Source organism: Lactuca saligna, chromosome 5 (assembly GCF_052625555.1).
Source record: "Lactuca saligna cultivar CGN05327 chromosome 5, ASM5262555v1, whole genome shotgun sequence".
Lineage (NCBI taxonomy): Eukaryota > Viridiplantae > Streptophyta > Magnoliopsida > Asterales > Asteraceae > Lactuca > Lactuca saligna.
This window is the reverse complement of record NC_136421.1, coordinates 146486686-146506962: the sequence shown is the minus strand read 5'-3', so window position 1 is coordinate 146506962 and position 20277 is coordinate 146486686. Positions and strand designations below refer to the sequence as shown.

Sequence of the window (20277 nt, the reverse complement as noted above, 5' to 3'; positions counted from 1 at the left end):
GGCGAGTAGGGTCGCGTATTAAGTGGCCAACTCGGTGAGTAGGCGTTGTGTGAAGAAAATCCTAAATTTGGGGATGAGCCCTATATAAAGGACATTATACCCTCTCCCCAGCCTCTTTGATCTCACTTGAAGTCCAGAAACCCTAGATACGTGATTGTGGAGGATTTTAGTGCATTTGGAGCTTGGGGAAGTGATTGTTGAAGAAATCTTGAAGGAGTAGAGACTTGGATCAAAGGGCTTTGCAAGGATTCGGATTAACCTTCTCTTGGAGCATCCTTTTGATGTATTACTTCATTGTTTAAGCTGCTATTATCTAGATTCATCATTTTTGGAGGTGTTAGAGATCATATCTTTTGATGTATTGGAGTTTAGAGGTTAGATCTGAGGTTGCTACCTCAGATCTGGAATGGAGGAGGGTTAGAATGCATAAAGGTCCCTATTTTTGAGTGATTGATGGAGCTATCTTGTCCCAAAACCCAAACCCTAGAGTGAAAATGCCTAGATCTCTTTGGATTCACGTAAAGATTGCCACTTTACGTGATGGATGGCCTTAGGAGGGGTAGATCTATGGTTTGGATCATCTGCATGACTTGGAAAGCCTCTGTATGGATTCAGACCCGGTGGTACTCGGCGAGTCACATGGGTAGACTCGGCGAGTTGCTTGAAGAAAGGTTGGAACTCGGCAAGTTGGAAGAACAACTCGGCGAGTTGGATAAAGATGGCCTGGAACTCGGTGAGTTGTAAGAACAACTCGGCGAGTAGGTTGAAGATAGTGGTAGACTCGGCGAGTTTGTTCTTGGACTCGGTGAGTCTGGTCGTAGGGTCCAAGTTTCTTTTGGATGGGCTGTGACTCGGTGAGTTGTGTGCGAGTGGACTCAGAGTTGTTGGACTCGGCGAGTCTCGGGGTGACTCGGCGAGTTGGGTCGCGAATTGAAGGAGGTTCTGTGTATGGGGACTCGGCAAGTCATCGGGTTGACTCGGCGAGTAGAGTCAGTCAGGGGTAGACTTTGACCAAGGGTTGACCAATTGATTTCCAGGGGTATTTTGGTAATTGTTGAATATTGTTTTAAGTTCAGTGTATTGGTGGTTGGCGAGTGGTGGAGATCCTACCAGTAGTCGGAGCAGCTTGAGTTATCCGTTCAGTCAGCAGTTTCGAGGTGAGTTATCCTCACTATATCAACAGGGTCTAAGGCACCAAGGTCGGCCCTTTATCGGATTGAGATCCGGGTATCTGTTGTTATGTTATTGTTTTGATATGTTTGCATCCTGGTAGTTAGGATGGTATTCGTTAGAGACCTGGTTAAGGTCGGTATCCTGGTATATAGGATTATGCTATGCTAGTGACCGGTTAGGTCGGTATCCTGCTTAGAGTATGTTGTGTTACGTGATCTACTAGATTGGTTTGATTGAATATGAATTGTTATGTGATTGTATGTTTATGTGCACATGGTTGTTTGGACTGGAGTTGGTTGAGGCGAGTCCTGCTTCATGATGTAGGCCAAGATACCCAGGGTGGACCGGTTGTTCCGAAGGCCCAACGAGCGGTCCAGATAGGTTGTAGGCCCCACGAGGGCGGACCAGACGTGCCGAGGCTCGGAAAGTGGGACCAGGGCGACTGAAGGCCCGATGCGGGCGGACCAGTCATATTGTAGACTCAGAGAGTGGACCAGGTGGGTTAAAGGCCCGGTGCGGGCGAACCAACCACACTGCAGACTCGAGGGACATGACTGGACTCGGAGGGTGGACCAGGTGAACTGAAGGCCCGACACGGCGGACCAGTCTCACAGTAGACCCGATATGCATGGTTGTTCTGTGATTCGATATGATATAGCATGTTATGTGTATGGTATACGTGGTTGGTATTTTGGGGTATCTCACTAAGCTTTCGGGCTTACAGTTGTGAGATCGAAGAACCGCAAGAAGGAGCTGAGGGCTTATGACTTTTCATGGTTGGATCTGGGTGCCATTTATTGGCGGGGCACGCAGTGTTTTGATGGAGGAGGCGCATACATCGAGATTCTCGATCCATCCCGGGGCCACTAAAATGTATTTGGATCTGAAGAGAGACTATTGGAGGCCTTGTATGAAGAGAGATGTTGCGTGGGTTGTAGAGAGGTGCTTAACTTGTCGTCAGGTTAAGGCCGAGCACCAGCGGCCGCATGGCAAGTTGCAGCCACTTGAGGTTCCCTAGTGGAAATGGGAACAGATTTCTATGGATTTCATCACCAAACTGCCAAGAACCCCAAGGGGTGTCGATGCAATTTGGGTGATTGTGGACCGATTGACGAAAAGTGCTTACTTCCTTGCTATCAGTGAGAGTTCTTCCGCAGAGAAGTTGGCAGAAATATATGTGAGGGAGGTGGTGTCTCGGCATGGGTGCCGATTTCGATTGTGTCAGATCGAGATGTACGTTTTACTTCCGGGTTCTGGAAGAAGTTTCATGAGGAGTTGGGTACGAGGTTGCATTTCAGCACTGCTTATCACCCTCAGACCGACGGTCAGAGTGAGCAGACTATCCAAACACTCAAGGACATGCTTCGAGCATGTGTATTAAACTTCGGAGGAAGTTAGGACACGTATATGCCTTTGGCTGAGTTTTCCTATAACAACAGCCACCATTCAAGCATCGATATGCCTCCCTTTTGAGCTGTTGTATGGAAGGAGGTGTCGGACTCCCATTTGTTGGGGAGAGGTAGGACAACGTGTGATGGGTAGTACGGAGATAGTACTCCAGACGACTAAACAAATTCAATAGGTCAAGCAGAGGTTGTTGACAACCCAGAGTCGCCAGAAGAGCTACGCTGATAGGCGTCGCTCAGAGCTCGAGTTTCAGGTTGGTGACTTCGTTCTCCTGAAGGTATCACCTTGGAAAGGTGTGATTCGATTCAAGAAGAGAGGAAAGTTGGGACCCCGATATATCGGTCCATTCAGGGTGACATCTAGGGTGGGCAGGGTAGCGTATCGGTTGGAGCTACCTGTCGAGCTGAGTCGAATTCATGATACATTCCACGTGTCTCAGTTGAGGAAGTGTATTGCCGATGAGTCAACAGTGGTTCCATTAGAGGACATTCAGGTGGATGCGAGCCTGAACTACGTTGAGAGGATGATCGCGATCCGAGATAGGAGGATCAAGGTTCTGAGGAACAAGGAGGTGTCCCTGGTTCAGGTCCAGTGGCAACATCGGAAGGGGTCTGAGCTGACTTGGGAGCCGGAGTTAGAGATGCGGGAGCAGTATCCAGAATTGTTTGCAGAACGAGACTTTCGGGTGCGAAGTCTGATTCTAGTGGGGGGAGAATTGTAACGCCCGGTTTACCAGGTACATTAATTAATATTATAATTTGAATTGTGTTGAGGTAACTTGACGAGTTGGTGCTTAGACTCGTCGAGTCAGGTCGTGAATGGGTGACGTGGAAAATAATTAGACTCGACGAGTCATGGGAATGCACTCGCCGAGTTAGAGCTGGCGAAAGAAACCCTAATTTCTTGGGTTTGGGACCTATTTAAGGACCCTTATAGCCATCATTTGCGGCTACCAGACCCTTGAGAGAAACCCTAAGAGTGCTTGAGCGTTTGTGAGAGGAAAGAAACCATTATTTGATCTTTGTGGGTTGGTTTTGCAAGAAGAAGGTGGTTCCAGCTTAGAGGAGGCCAAGAATGTTGCATATATGTGGATCTCAAGCAAAAAGCATCATCCTTCAGGTAGCATATCGATCCTTTTTCTGTTTTGTTGAAGAATCCATAGATCTAGGGTTTTATATACCCTTTATTAGAATTATTGTTGGATATATGGTCCCTTATCATGTTTAGACTTCGAATCTGGACCCATAGTGGTATAGAGAGCTTTATCCATCTTGCTTTATGATGAGTTATGGAATAAATGGACTTATGATGTTGTATTTGGGGTAAATGCTTCAAGTAGAGTTATTTGGACGATGCATGAGTATCAAGTTTGAACCTTTACGTGTTTATTAAGCTTAGGAAGGTCAGATCTATGGATTAGAGGAACAGATCTGACCTTAAAAGGCCATTTGAGTTCGAGCATGGAATAAACTCGCCGAGTCCATGAGCAAACTCGACAAGTCAGACCGGGTTGTCCCGTGACACACACAGTTGGTGACTCGCTGAGTTGGGGGAGTTACTCAGTGAGTCAGAGAGGGGATTTAGGGGACTTGAATTCACGTTTGAACTCGCCGAGTCAGTGCCTGACTCGACGAGTTGGGTCAAAGCGGTGACCATTGACCAACGTTGACCAGAGTTGACTTGTGTTGACTTAAGGGTATTAGTCAAATTAAGTCAGGAAGGTATTAATTAGAGATGTATTTATGCTATAGGAGGAAGCTAGGTCGGAGGATTGAGCGCGAGTGATTATCTGATATCTTCGAGGTGAGTCATCTCACCATGCCTTACCCGATAGGATGGTTATGTGTGACCGGAAGGTCTTATGTGTATGATAAAAGATGTGATGCATGTTGTATATGTAATATGTTATGACATGAATATGATGATATGGATCGGAAGGTCAACAGAGTATGGACCGGAAGGTCAACAAAGTTATGGGATGGAAATCCCCTGAGACACTTGGATCGGAAGATCCCATATAACTATGGTCTGGAAAGGCGTATGTGCTGTACATGGTATTTTAGGGAGCTCACTAAGTATTATTGCTTATTTGTGTTATGTGTTTCAGGTACCAGTGATGATCGCGGGAAGACGCGAGCATGATTAGCACACACTTATGGTGGAAATGTTTTGAGATTATGGGGTTTTTGATTTGTACTTATGTTATGTAAAAACAATTGATACACGTTTTCGAGAATTATGATTGGGGTATTTTTATAAAATTAAAATGAAAAAATGTTTTGAAATTTCACGGTGTGACATATACATACCATGCTTATCATAGATTATTGAACTTGAATATTATATTGACAATATAAGACTTGGATTTACACCAAAACAAAGAACAAATGAGCACTAATTAGATAAAAGAAGTATTTTCGTTTGGTTTAATATATTTGTTCCTATAGAAGTAAGTATTTATAAGCTAACAACACTTGTGTGAAGGGAATTTCAAAAGTTAAATTAAATCCTATAAGTTAAATAGTTTTGAAAATTTCAAATGAATGAGATTAAAGAATATATATATATATATATATATATATATATATATATATATATATATATATATATATATATATATATATATATATATTCCTATTAAACTTCCCATTTGAACCCATTGGAGATGTCCTAAGAACCAAAACTTCTCTTAAAATTATCAAAAAAAAAAAAAAAAAAAAAAAACCCTTTAAAAACTACACCAAAGCAAACAAAACATAGACAACTTATCAATGACAAAGAGATACATTCTCATCCATTAATACCATATCAATACTTTTCAATTTAAACGACTTCAAGTAAACATGTTGTTTCCATAAACGAACATCAAACAATCGATATCAATATTCAAATTACTAATCAACATGAACCCATCTCAAACACTTTAACAATTCTAACAATTATACATAAAATTGACATACCACATGTGTTATTTATATAGACAACAAGCATCAACATCACCTATTGAGGAGAACAGTCGCTTACAATATAGTTTCATGTCACAATAAATCGAATAAATCGAAGGACATATAAAAAGCTCAAAATAACACCCACAAGAACCCGTAACCGTTTCCCACCTAAGAGTCTCCACACATTAGAAAATAACCTTTTACCAAAAGTTGGTTTTTACAAATAATAACGTACCAAGTGGTCTTGAAATACTGAGTATTCCAGAAATGCTATAACTATTTGGAATAAAATAATAACTTGTATTGATTTGTTAGATAGGATGCATAAATTGGTACGAATCCAAACAGTTGCATATTTTCTTTCTCGACTGTATTTGCAATTTCTCAGGAATCGAGCACGAAGTCAAGAGGTGTCAATCAGCCAATCAGGCAAACCGCTATAGCCCGCGAAACCTCGGACTATGGACCCATGCCCTAAGACAATTTGGGGGTGTAAGAATTTTTGCTAGATTTTGGGAGAGAAGGATGAGCAACAGAGGTAATAGCAGTGGAAGTGGCAGCAACAGCAACATCAGTTCTTCCAATCGCCCTGAATGGTTGCAACAGTACGATTTGATCGGTAAAATTGGTGAGGGAACTTACGGTCTTGTGTTCCTGGCGAAGATTAAATCCAATCGGAGCAAGTCTATCGCGATTAAGAAGTTCAAGCAGTCCAAAGACGGCGATGGTGTTTCCCCTACGGCAATTCGCGAAATCATGGTTCATTTCTTTCTCTCCCTCTCTCCCACACGTATTTTGTTTTCTCTTTAATTTCAGGTTATGATAGACTAGAAGGCCATTGATCCTGCTTTCATTTCATTTTTGGTAACAATAATGTTAATGTTTCTTATAATTTTCTGGCCTTTCTATACATAATCAAGCTTAATTTTGGTTCTTGTATGTGTTGTGCTCCAGTTCATGTATAAAACAAACGTTATATTTCTCCATCCCCTGAAATGACTTATTATGGATTTACCTGTTTTATGAGAAAGGGATTGAGTAATATTGCATAATATATCTGTTGAGCTCATAAACTTCACATTTTTATCAAGCAATCTCTTTCTTCATTTAAAGAACAGAAGCCTTTGACGCTTTGTTATTCCTTTATTTCATGTTTTTTTAGTACTCTGAACCCATTGAAGTGAACATGTTACAATGTTGATGCAGTTGCTTAGGGAGATAACCCATGATAATGTGGTAAAACTGGTGAATGTGCACATCAATCATATCGACATGTCACTCTATCTGGCTTTTGATTATGCAGAGCATGACCTCTATGTGAGCATATTATCTACCTTCTTATTTTACTTTCTTTTATTTTTCAAAACACATTGTCATTTCTTGCATTTAACCCTTTCTTTCCATAGTAAAATTGAATAAACTTATGGGGTTTTGTACTCTACACCTTGATTTACTTTCTTTTTGTGTTTAAACTTTAAACACCAGGAAATTATTAGACATCACAGAGACAAAGTCAACCAAGCTATCAACCCATACACAGTGAAGTCAATACTCTGGCAATTGCTTAATGGGCTAAATTATCTTCACAGGTAAGTGAAATTCATGAAGCTATTCCTTTTGGTTTCATAACAGTAACACTTACATTTATCAAATCTTATACAGCAACTGGATTATGCATCGAGATCTTAAACCCTCCAATATTTTGGTAAGATTGTATCTTTTTTCATGTTTCTTGGATTACATGACATTTTTTTAATTTGTGTACTTTAATCATATAGGTAATGGGTGATGGAGAAGAACAAGGAGTTGTAAAAATTGCTGATTTTGGACTTGCTAGAATATATCAAGCTCCACTGAAGCCATTGTTTGATAATGGGGTAAGTTTTTAAAAGGCAATAGTATTTTAGTATTTACATAATTACATATAATATTAAAAAAAAAATAATATGAAAATTCTTTCCATTTCTATTGGCAGGTTGTTGTAACCATTTGGTATCGTTCACCAGAGTTGCTCCTTGGAGGGAAACACTATACTAGTGCAGTTGGTATGAAACTTTTCCCTCCAAATTCTATTTTTCTACTATTATTTATTTATTATTTAATATTATTAGATATGTGGGCTGTTGGCTGTATATTTGCTGAGCTTCTGACATTGAAGCCATTGTTTCAAGGACAAGAAGTTAAAGCCACACCAAACCCTTTTCAGGTAACAAAAAATACAGCTGTATTTGATTAATATTTCATTAAATTTTTTTATTTTATTTTATTTTTTTTTTATTTCTATCCTAATATATGTTCGTGACTTCTTTCTTGTTCAGCTTGATCAACTTGACAAAATTTTCAAGGTTTTAGGTAAGGAAATATAAAATTGAAATTTGGTAAGGCCTTTCAAAGTTCTGAATCCATATTTGGATAAATATGTTGACATTTCTTTCTTTTACAACATTCTACTTCTTATTATTTTATTTTTCTTATATTCTACTTTGAAAAATTACTCTGTATTTGTTGAATGGATCTTTAGTTTAATCTCTATGACAATATCAGGTCATCCAACAGTAGAAAAATGGCCAACACTTGCCCATCTTCCACATTGGCAAACAGATCATCAACACATCCAAGGGCACAAATAGTAGGTTTCATTTTTATAATTTATTATTATTATCATCATTATTATTATTATTAGTCATCATCTTAATTCTTACACCTATCATTTATTCTCCTTACAGTGATAGTCCTGGTCTTTACAGTGTTGTTCACCTCTCTCCAAAAAATCCCGCATACGATCTTCTCTCTAAAATGTTGGAGTATGTAATAAAATTTTCAATTATATTTATATTGTGTATGTTGAAAAATATTGTTATCAAGTTCAAATCATAACTTCATTGGGTCCCACTTTGTTCTTTCAGATATGATCCTCGAAAACGTATAACAGCAGCACAAGCTCTTGAGCATGAGTCAGCTTCTCCCTCTCTCATACATACATACATACATACATACATACATGCAGAAATTTTGTATCATAGCATATAAACAATATGCAGTATATGATTGTATTTTTTGTATGTAGGTATTTTCGAATGGAGCCTTTACCTGGACGCAAGTAAAAATTCTTTTCTTAAATAAAAATCTAATTTTATAATAATAATATCAATCATTGTAATTAATGAGTAAAAATTGTAACTATAAAAATGGTCAGTGCACTAGTCCCCCCTCAACCCGGGGAGAAAATAGTAAATTATCCAACACGTCCAGTTGACACAAACACAGATTTTGAAGGCACAACAAGTCTTCAGCCTACTCAACAGGTATAAGTATATGATCTAAAACAAGTTGTTATTATTTTTTTTAATCTATTATAATTATTTTTATTTATTTCATTTAAATGAAATATAATTTTTTCAGGCATCAGGAAACGTGGTGTCGGGGGGACAACATGTAATGCCAACTAGAAATGTTCCACGCCCTATGCACATGGCCGGCATGCAGAGGATGCAACAGCAACAGCAGAATATGGCGGCGTATGGTCTGGCCTCTCAGGCGGCGATGGGCAGCGGCGGCGGTGCAATGAATCCCGGAAATATCCCGATGCAGCGGGGGGTTGCCGCCCAGCCTCATCAACAACAGCAACAACAACAGCAACAGGTTTCATATGTTTGTTGAAATAGCAATGTACTTTTATAATTAACAAAAGTACATTACTATTTCTTGTATTTAAGATTTAACAGTGTTGTTTGTGTTCTTCTATGCCTTTATGCAATTTCTTTTTTGGAAGCAGTTGAGAAGAAAGGATGCAATGGGGATGCCTGGATACCCTCAACAAAAATCAAGACGTTTTTGAGGTAATTCTTGTATGAATATTACATTTTTTTTTCCTTATTAAAGTATTGTATTTTGGAAATTCAGTTAATAGCAATTGAAATTAAGAAACGTACATTGCTGTTTCTTACATTTAACAGTTTAGTTATTTTAGTATGCAGGGAACAGGGAAAGATCTGAAGTTATCAAGAGATTTCACTTTTGAGCACCTCAAGTCAGACAAATGCAAAAACCAGATATGCTGTTTTTGAAAATATTTTATTGTTTACAGAAATTACCAGTTTTATATGGTAAGACTGCATATTATCTAATATATAGATATTTATTTATTTAGCAATAGAGAAAACCTCATGTGTCTTTTTCTATTTTCGTGTTTATGGGTAAAGAGGCATTTGCAATTATCTTATATGGCGTTTGGTTTGCTGGATTCCATGGGATTTGGCCGGAATTGGAATTCAATTCCAGTCAATTCCTAATTCTGATTGCAAAAGGATATGGAATTGAATTGTGTGGGAACTCAAGAAATACTTGCATCTAATGGATATCAACATTTCATCCTAGAACCCCATGGAATTCAATTACCAATCATATTCACTTGTTAAAATTACACAAATGCCATGAAGTTGGTTTCTTCTTTTGTTATTGTTAAGTTTTGTAATAATGGTTTTGTGAACAAGAATTAGAAAAAGGTAATTTAAATATTTTTTACAAGTATTTATAACGTTCTGTGAACAAAAAGTTAATAAAGGACAATTTTCTCATTTGTTATTATTTACTTTTCTGGGTCTTGATGGAATTACAAACCAAGTAGATATACACAAAGGAATTGAATTGAATTTCATTCTGTTTTCTACCATCAATAGTGATAAAATTTAATTCTTGCATATTCTAAGTCTTTTAAATTACGTTTTTTTATAGATCTATTTTTTTTTTCTTCAAAACTCTCCGACTCTCAAAATGATTGTTTGATCCCATCTTCTTTTCTTGAAGTAGCAAACATAGTGAATGTGTATAATGATCATTAATTAATATGCAAGTTTATGGATTGTTAAATCACCTAATATATATATATATATATATATATATATATATATATATATATATATATATATATATATATATATATATATATATATATATATATCAACATACTATACAAAGAAACATATTTATTTTTTGAATAAGCTTTTATAAACTTGTAAACATTTAAAACCTTGAAAAAGGTCAGAATGGTGCTTGTGGTTCATAAGAAGCTAGTTCTTCACTCACAATACGATCAATACAATGTATCGATTCGAAGTAACATGTGTGTTGATGATGATGAAGACAAGGTTGAAAGATATGGTACTGCAATAGACCTAGAGTATATGACTTATTTACTAGATGAAAAATATGGAATGAATGCTTTAAAAAAGAATTGTTATTTTGGGTGTGTGAATTGTTTAATTTGAAGTATTGTAAACTAGAATTATGTGAATTTTAGTGTTTGAAAAAGATTTAAGCTTAATAAAAAAAATAGTTTATTTAAGTTTCAGTTTATTTTAGCATCCTATAAATTAAAAAAAACATACGTCTTTTTTTTCTTGTAGACTGTAGACTCTTAATCCCTACAAATGTGGCCTGCATTCTACATATTTTTTACCTCTTAAAGAAAAACACCACCGGAATGTAACAACATTATATGGCTCTTAGAGATAGGTTACACGAAATCCAGATTATAGGGATAATCCTTCAAGGAACAATCTCAAATCAATGCTATGATGAGAGAGGCCATAAACTAGGGTTTATATACAATTCAAATTCTTCTGATTATCAAAGATAAGTATCAATCAACATTAAATATTGATTTTATCTCATAAATAAGGGATGACATTTTCAAGGATAAGTAATATATTCTGAAAACAAGATTTTTCATAACATTTTTCTAACAAATAAATTTTCGGGTCGGGCACCCATTGACCCTCATCATTTGGTCAAATCAAGATTAAACTTGTTTTATGCAATGTGCGCTCCACAATTCCTAACTTATAATAAAATCAAGAATAAAACTCCATTGATAATATGTAAATTTCATCATAATAAAATAATCTAATAATCCGGTGGGTTGATGACAAAAATCACCAACAATATGTTATATTGCGCTCGTATTTATTTTATCGAATATCTTTGTAAAGGATAATGACTTCAAAAGGTAATATACTTTTTGATTTGTACACATTTGGTCATTAAGTTTTTTTTGTCCACATTTACCCTTTCAACTTATTTAACTATACACATTTACTAATTATTTCCGGCTACTCCAGATAATCCGAAAAGAATGACTTAAAAGGGTAATATAATTTTCACTTTGTATACATTTAGTCTTTAATATTTTTTGCACATTTAGTGCTTAATATTTTTTTTTGTTGCAAAATAAGTATTTATTGTTTTTACACACATTCAGTACTTATGATCGTTTTTTCGGGTTTCATACGTCATCCTAATAAGTACAATCATTAATAAGGTGTTCGGGGGCAGCTAATGGTTATGGTCATTGCGGCCTCGGCTGTTTAGTTGCTTAGTTCTTATGGTTTGGCTTATATCTTATGTTATGAATGTTGTAATTTTTTCATGTGATCACATATTTTAACCATCTTTAAATTCATGTGTTCGTATCTGAATCTAGTATATATTTCTTTTAGATTACTCCCGTTAAAAAATAATATATTTTTACTTAGCATCTTTATATCCATATGTTATTTATGAATGTATATATGAACGTTTTTTTTTTTTTAAATCGTAATTAAAAATATATTGTTTTTTAACGAAAGTAATCTAAAAGAAAATGGTAATAGACACAAATACAAATGTGTGGATATAAAGATCGTTAAAATCTATAATCATATGAAGAAGTCACGGTGTCCAGAACGTAAGACTTAAGCCAAACCACACGAACTAAGCAACCAAGCAACCAAGGTCATAGTGACGGTGGCCATAAGCATGAACAACCTTAGACACCTTATTAATGATTGTACCGCGTAGGATCTAGTGAGAAAAACCTAAAAAAGCGATCATAAGTATTGAATGTGTATAAAAACAACAAAAACTTATTTTGCAATAAAAAAAATATTAAAGACTAAATATGCAAAAAAATATTAAGGATTAAATGTGTACAAAGTGAAAAATATATTAAGTCATTTTTTCCCGCTTATTCAGTGTAGCTAATCATAAGGAGTAAATGTGTACAATTAAACAAGTTGAAGGGTAAATGTGGACGAAAAAAAAACCACGGTGACCAAATATGTACAAATCGAAATATATATTACTCTTTTAAGTCATTATCCCATCTTTGTAAATACTGCATTATGTTTTCTAAAGGGCGTGTTTGGTATAGAGCTTTTCAAAGCGATTACGAGCTTCTAGCTTTTAGCTTTTGACAAAACATTCTAGTTTAAACAAAAACATCGTTTGGTAGTACAAACGTTTAGCTTTTAGTTTAAACAAAACCCTCAAAATCTAAAAGCTACTTCATGTAGCATTTAACAAAACGTTACTGAGCTTTTGAAATCAATTTTCATAATTACATATAGAAATATATTTATATATTCATTTATTTTTAATCAATTATTCTTTTATGTAATGTTATATATTTCAAAAACTTCGAGTTATTTTTGTTAAATACTTATATAACAAATAAAAATACAATTTTCTGTTACCAGTTACCCACTATCCGCTTCTATCTAACAACTACTATTATCAAACACACCCAAAACCCTGTGACACTTGTCTTAAAAGCCGTAAAACAGTAAAAAGAAAAAAAAACATCATAATGAAAATGTAAATATCATACTTATGTTTGAACTTTGAACATGTGAATATGGAGTTTTTTTTCGTTCCAAAAAAAAAAAAAAAAAAAAAAAAAATACAACAAACGAGGACTTTATGCAAATAAGGACAAAGTTAAACCTTAAATGCACATAAAGACAGATGAACATCATCCATTTGCCTTTTTATATTAAAGTATTCAAGTCGACACTTTCCAATAAAACCAACCCATTACCCATCAATGTTTTCTATAATATCAATGTACATGGAGACGGACCTTTCTATTCATATAAAGGATATTTTCATATTAAAACTATGAGGAATTTAGACCAGTCTTCAACTTAAACCGAGAAAAAAAAATAGATGAAAATAAAAAGAAAGTAAAGTAAATTAGTGTTCACAGGTTTTATTAAAGGAAAAATTGGAATAAAATAGAAAATTCACTTTTACCCCTAATTTGTTTTTGATTCGGAAAAATTTAAAGAGATAGAACAAAATGTTTAATTTTTCTTTTACTTTTTTTAAACTCAAAAACATAAAAGATATATATATATATATATATATATATATATACTAGTCGTCTACCCGCGCAAAGCATCGGACGACGAATAATTTGATCTCTTTAGAGTTAAAACCATTTTGCATTCACTTCGAGAAATGAATATTAAATGACATTTTTTTTTTCAAGAGTATTACCATACCATATTAAGGGAGTGTTTGGCTAAGTTTTTTTTAAAACAACTTATTAGGTTCTACATCACTATAAGTTAAAAAAATGTTTGGATTAAAATAACTTATTCCGGTGGGGAACCTCTAATACGTTATTTTTTCATAAGTTACCCTACACTTTTTTTTTTTTTTTTGAAAGAATTAGAAAGTTACCCTACACTTATTAACTTATAAGCTAATAAACTAATAAGCAATAATTTTTTTTTTACCAAACACCCCCTAAATGGTTATTACTTCCATTTATACATACTCAAACCACTTGTACTGTTTATCATCCTCTTTTTTTTTTCTTTTTTTTTTCGTTTTCTTTAATTCCTTTATTAATTTAATGTCCTATTAAGTAAAATACTAAAATATATAAATAATAGTTTATAAAAATAAATCTTTAGAATATCAGGTGTTGTGATTCAAAAGTCGATAAATAGGCCTTTGAGAAGGTCAAAATACTCGGGTGTCAACTTGTTCATTGTGATTTTAAACCAAGTTTGGTCACAAATTAAAATATTTTCAACGATGGTATGTAATTCAATAATTCATATTGATTTAGGTTCTCGAAACCTTAAAATATTGAACAAAATCTATATAGAACCTTATAATAAGGACAATAATCATCGTAATCAGGAAGTTCATGTGATGAAACTTGATATTATAAGGACCAATGATGAAAAAGGTTTCATTTTTAGACTAAATAAGATGAAAAATACACAAACTACCTTAATTATATCAAATCTTGTGTTTACCGTTCTTTATTGCAAAAGTAAGATGTCAAAATATACAAACTAATGATAATACAATGCTCTAACTGGCCCTCTTGGTTGAGTTCTTTGAACCTGCAAAGCCAACACATTAAAGAAACATAGTAAAAACCTTTTTAGGAACAAACCTGATATAATAAAGTCTTCACCCAATATATTTATAAGATAAATATACAAAAAGTTAAAAATGATGAAATCAATTACAAGTAAGGATTAAATTAAAAACCTGTTAAGAAAGAGTCATCTGCATGAGGGATATTTGAATCAACATGTATTTTCTGATGGTTTCAAATTTTGAATTATTCGAAATTTCAGGAAGGAGATAGAACTTGTTGAGAAATATAAGGATTCAAAAAATTTAATATTATTTTATTGATGACTATTTGTACTATTAGCTTAATGATTTGAACATCTTAAACAATAATATTATTATATTCAATCTATTTTTAGAAATAGTGGGATTTCTTTTATAAGATAGTATATATATATATATATATATATATATATATATATATATATATATATATATATATATATATATATATACACTAGCCGTTTACCCGCGCTAAGCGACGGGTGTGATTAACTTTCTTTCAAAAATTAGTTTGCCCTAAACAAAAAAAATACAAAATCGGTAAATAAACAGACCTGATGAACCAAACACAAAAATGACTTCTTATTGCTGGACGGTGGAGGTTTAGGTGATAATCACAGATGGAGAGGCGCTGATTTGGATGTGTCTTCAATTTTATATGAAAAATGAAGATAATCTGCCGAGATATGGGGAAACAGCGAGATAAGGAATGAGCCAGGTCAAAACAATAACGCCTTAATAACAAGGGCGATAAGATTCATTTGAAACAATAATACCCAATTCAACTCATTCAAGAAGTCAGATTTGATCTAACCGATTCATTTGATTTTGACCAATTTAAAAACTGAAATTGAGAAAATATTGGTTTAACATTTATTGACTGATTCACGGATAAGATCTGATTGCATAAACTTGTTGTATATTATGTTTTAAAGATTGTACCATGTTGACTCATTCTAGTCAAAGAATATGATTTTTTTTTTAAAATTTAAATCATCTATATTAAGTAAGATAAGGATGTAGGTTTGAATGTTTTAATATTAATTTTACATTTGTACTTAATGCATTGTATTTTATAATTTGTTGATAAATGTTTGTAAATTCAGCTGAAAGGTTTGGACGTCTTAAATCTATTTTTAGAAATAGTAAGGTTTGTATAATAAGATAGTATGTGTATATATATATATATATATATATATATATATATATATATATATATATATATATATATATATCTTTACTATCTTATAAAAGAAATCTAACTATTTCTAAAAATAGATTGATTATAATAATAATATTTTTTTAAGACGTCCAAATAATGAAGCTGATAGCACAAGTAAACATTAATAAAATAATATTAAATCTTAAACACATTTTGAATTCAAATATTTATCATCAAATCTCCTTATATTTCTCAACAATTTGATATTGTTCCCTCAAATCCCGGATTCATTCAAATTTTGAACCCTTTTAGATATCCTTAAATTTAGCATGTTGATTCAAATATCTCTCCAATCGCATATACCTCTTTGTTCCCTTATCTACTATAAAGCCCACCGTCTAGGAATAAAAAATGACTTCATCTCCCAAATAACACCATAGTTTGATTATTTTGTTTTCGACATGTACTTTCTTTTGTAACATAACATTTTTGTAGAGAAAACATATCACCGAAAGAATTTACACACCCCGCCGCTTTGCGCGGGTACGCTGCTAGTATATATATATATATATATATATATATATATATATATATATATATATATATATATATATATATATATATATATATATATGCGCGCGCAGGAACTAGACGTTTAAAATATAATCATTAATTTTGAAAGTTGTAATTTTTGAAACTGTTTTACTAACAAAAAAAAGTGGTTGGGAAATTGTTTTTTCAAGAAAAGTAGTTCAAATTTTTTATCTTTCTTTTCATTAGTTTCGAATATTTATATATGGTTTGGAAAATATCTAGTTCGAAAATTTAAAATTTGTTCATGATTTTTGAACCTTTTTATGATTTTCGAATGTGTTCATCTGTTTTGGATTGAGTTTCCATTATCTTTGTTTCTTTTTTTTATTTAATTAAATTAATGAACTTGTTCTTGAAAATAAATGATAGGAAAGAACATTTAGAGCAGACGGTATGAGCATTGTAGCGTGCTCGTTGTGCTGAGGTGGCACCCTCAACGACGTCGTGACGAGACGATTATCCTAAATCATATATATAATTTAGAACTCACAAAATATACAATATCCTTATATTTATAATCAACTCTTACCTCACCCCGTCACTCCTCACAACGAGACTATCCCTACTCTCGAACCTTAAATTTTACCTCTTACTCCTATATCTAATCCATGTTCTCGGATAAATAATTGTGCCCATTCCATACTCTCGGATTAGGGAAAAGTGTCTATGTGTAAATCCATTCTCCCGGATTAACGAAGAATAACTATGTCCTATCCATACTCCCAGACTGAGGACGACTGACTATGTCTTAATCCATACTCCCAGACTAAGGACAACTGACTATGTCTTAATCCATATTCCCGGATTAATAACAGTTGATTATGTCCAATCCATACTCTCGGATTAGGACAATAACTATGTCTAATACATGCTCCCGGATCAATGATATATACTAAAGTTCTATTATCCGAGTATAATTCACTCGTACTCATAAGAAAATACTACTCAATATTCCTCATAATTAATTTAGGTATACACTTTATCCTAAGTCATCATATATAATTATGTATGTTCTTTAACACGTATTCCAGACACCATCAATTAACTCGCACATAAACATATAATTAATACTTCAATCAATACTTGTATTAAAATCATGTTATGAAAGGGACTATGCACTCACTTGAAAAGGTGGTGACTCGGCACTCGGACAACACTTCGTTACTCTTAACACAATATTCCTTTGACAAAACCTAGTATCACTACCACTAGTGTTTAGTCTAATATTCGCCGAGACTAATTAATAGTCTTGCTATTATTACTATTATATAAGCATGAAACAATATTTCTCAACCACTATATACAGACAGGGGCCAGACATAAAACACCGGAGGGCAAGACCATTTTGGCATATAACACTTCTGAAATCCAAAAACCCTATGCGGCCCATTAAACCAAATTCTCTGTACCGCGAGTGGTTAAAAAGATATTATAACGACACTTATATAACTCATAATAATAGCCCAAATACTTACTATAATGCGACATCCCCAAAATCACGGCCATAAAAGACCGGTTTCATTTACGCTTTTAAAATAATTTTAGAGTAAATCCTTTTGATTTAAAAGAGTTGCGGAATTTGTTCCCAAAACAAAATATGATAAAATAAAGTTTATCAAAACATTTCATCAAGAGATGCCTTTTCATTATATAACAATATTCGGGATGTCATGTTCCGATAAACAGACCAAAATCATAAACGACAAATTACAAGCCATACAACAGTTATATACATATACAGGCTCATAAACAAAACAACTTGATTATTCATCCATCTTATGCCATCGCGCCACTTCCTGTAATACAAATAAACTGAGTGGGTCAGACTTGGGAGCCTAGTAAGCATATAGGGTTTTCAACCCACAATAAATAATTATATTTAATTTCACCAACCAATAATAACCCGATTATCCATTCTCGTTATCCTCACTTTACGTCCCTAAACCAACCAATAATAACCTGATTATCCATTTTCATCGGGATGGACATTACTGCAAGGGGTCCTCAGCAATAGATGTCCTAAAGGAAACCATGATGGGGATAGAGTACACCGGTGAACACATCGTTCACAACACCTACAGGTTATGAACCTGCTAGCGTTTCACAGGATTGTCTAGAAAGAGTCTGTGGTCGTCATCCATACTCCGCTAGATGACTAGGTCAACATCAACAACATCGAGGCCTCTCATCAGTTTATCACACATCAACTATCTACCCAATTTATACCCAACATATTGTAGATAACAATATACATATGCAACTTAAAAACTAATAAGATATTCATTTAATACTCGTTCCCAATATACAAATTCATTCCAAGTAACAGATAATATATATCTATATACACATAGCATGTATTCACTCGGAAATACTTTATATCTATGTGTTAGAAGAAAAGGAATATACACTCACTTGATCAGAAGATGATCAGACAACACTACGGCTTGTAGAAGTAGTATTCTTCGGTAAATCTGGAAGATCTTCACACACTGTGCTTCTCGCAGGCAGAGCTTCGGCTCATAAACTCTTTTCATCTCGGGATCTTCGGGCATCGTATCACACCCCAAAACCAAGAACGACGAAATACGTTCTGGGGTGGAGGACTCCATGTACAATATCATAACAATTGCATAATAGTAAAAACAAGCGACAACAACCATTGCATTAATATAATAATTGTAAATACAAGCGTGTTGTGTACAGTTGATAGACACCAAAAGTATGAACAAAAATAAAAGATGGGTCTTGTATATGCTCTGATATGTGCATATTTAGTTATAAAATTCATGCATTATCTTAATACTTTATGTTGTTTTTATCTCATTTAATGAACAAAAGGTGCTTAATTAGTTTATAATTTCATTTTTCAGCAACAATGACATGCTTGGATGGAAAAGGAAGCGGAACTAGCGATTAGAAGTTTGGATCTTGGATTTTGAAGAAAGAATGATGTTGTTGGACAGCTTGACCCATCGTCAGTGTTTTGACTATATCTCATAAACCGTAACTCCGATTGACGAGATTCAAAATGTTCTGAAAACTACACACAATTTTGGACAACTTTCGTGTTTTGAGAAAATGCTGATTCCAAATGGACTCGACGAGTAGGACATCAACTCGACGAGTTGGTCAGAAGTTTCGCGATTATGGACGCGCTGACTTGCCGTACACGGGTTTTAAGTGACAGACTCGCCGAGTAGCCTCTTTTTTGTGAAAATCTATATAAAGGGACTTTCAGATCGATACCATAACATATAGATGAACCCTTGGAGGCCAATTGTCGACTAAAGGTGCTGCTGGAGCGTGGGAAGCTAAGGAATCAACCCTACATTCAATTTTAAGGAGAATCAAGTCAAAATCAAGTTTACTCTTACCTAATCTCTTGTTTGAACTATGTTTTTACCAATTGATTTCGTTTTTGAGCTTGCTTCTGTTGTAATCATGAGCTAAAACTCATAACTTCTGTTTAGGTAGATGAATTTGTGAACATGGATTGATTATTTGATTAGGATTAATTTTAATTGATGATTATGTTTTATTAAGCTTGTTAAAGAACCTTATGTGTTAACAATAACTATTCTTCTATTAAAAAATCAGTAATTAAGTTGTATGAACATCTCTTAGTTATTAATTTCATATGATTTATTGTGACCACATAGTTGTATGTCTAGGAATAGCGAATGTGAAACTAGAATTAACTAGAAGATAGGTAAGTTAATGTGTGAGCTTGTTTGATGAACACCGACAAGAGGTTAATTGAAGGGCCAATTTAATTAACCATTACAAGTCTTATTT

General features: G+C 34.1%; 1 protein-coding gene across 3 annotated transcripts; it reads left to right on the top strand.

Moving 5' to 3' along the window:
- The first annotated feature begins 5755 nt into the window (after positions 1-5755).
- Positions 5756-10185, top strand: CDKE;1 (cyclin-dependent kinase E;1). Of its 3 annotated transcripts, XR_013659756.1 has the most exons (17): positions 5760-6287; positions 6735-6845; positions 7014-7117; positions 7191-7233; positions 7307-7405; positions 7504-7573; positions 7640-7734; positions 7847-7880; positions 8073-8157; positions 8255-8332; positions 8435-8482; positions 8596-8628; positions 8725-8833; positions 8931-9170; positions 9304-9367; positions 9499-9634; positions 9731-10185. XR_013659756.1 is itself a non-coding variant. In XM_078957132.1 (16 exons), exons 1-15 carry the CDS (start codon positions 6054-6056, stop codon positions 9364-9366), a joined length of 1446 nt encoding a protein of 481 aa, XP_078813258.1. In that variant the 5' UTR covers positions 5756-6053; the 3' UTR covers position 9367; positions 9506-9709. The 3 variants fall into 3 exon arrangements, 2 of the variants coding, with proteins under 2 accessions (XP_078813258.1, XP_078813256.1); XM_078957132.1 differs by lacking the exon at positions 9731-10185 and having other exon boundaries at positions 5756-6287; positions 9506-9709; XM_078957130.1 differs by lacking the exon at positions 9731-10185 and having other exon boundaries at positions 9499-9709.
- Positions 10186-20277: the final 10092 nt, after the last annotated feature.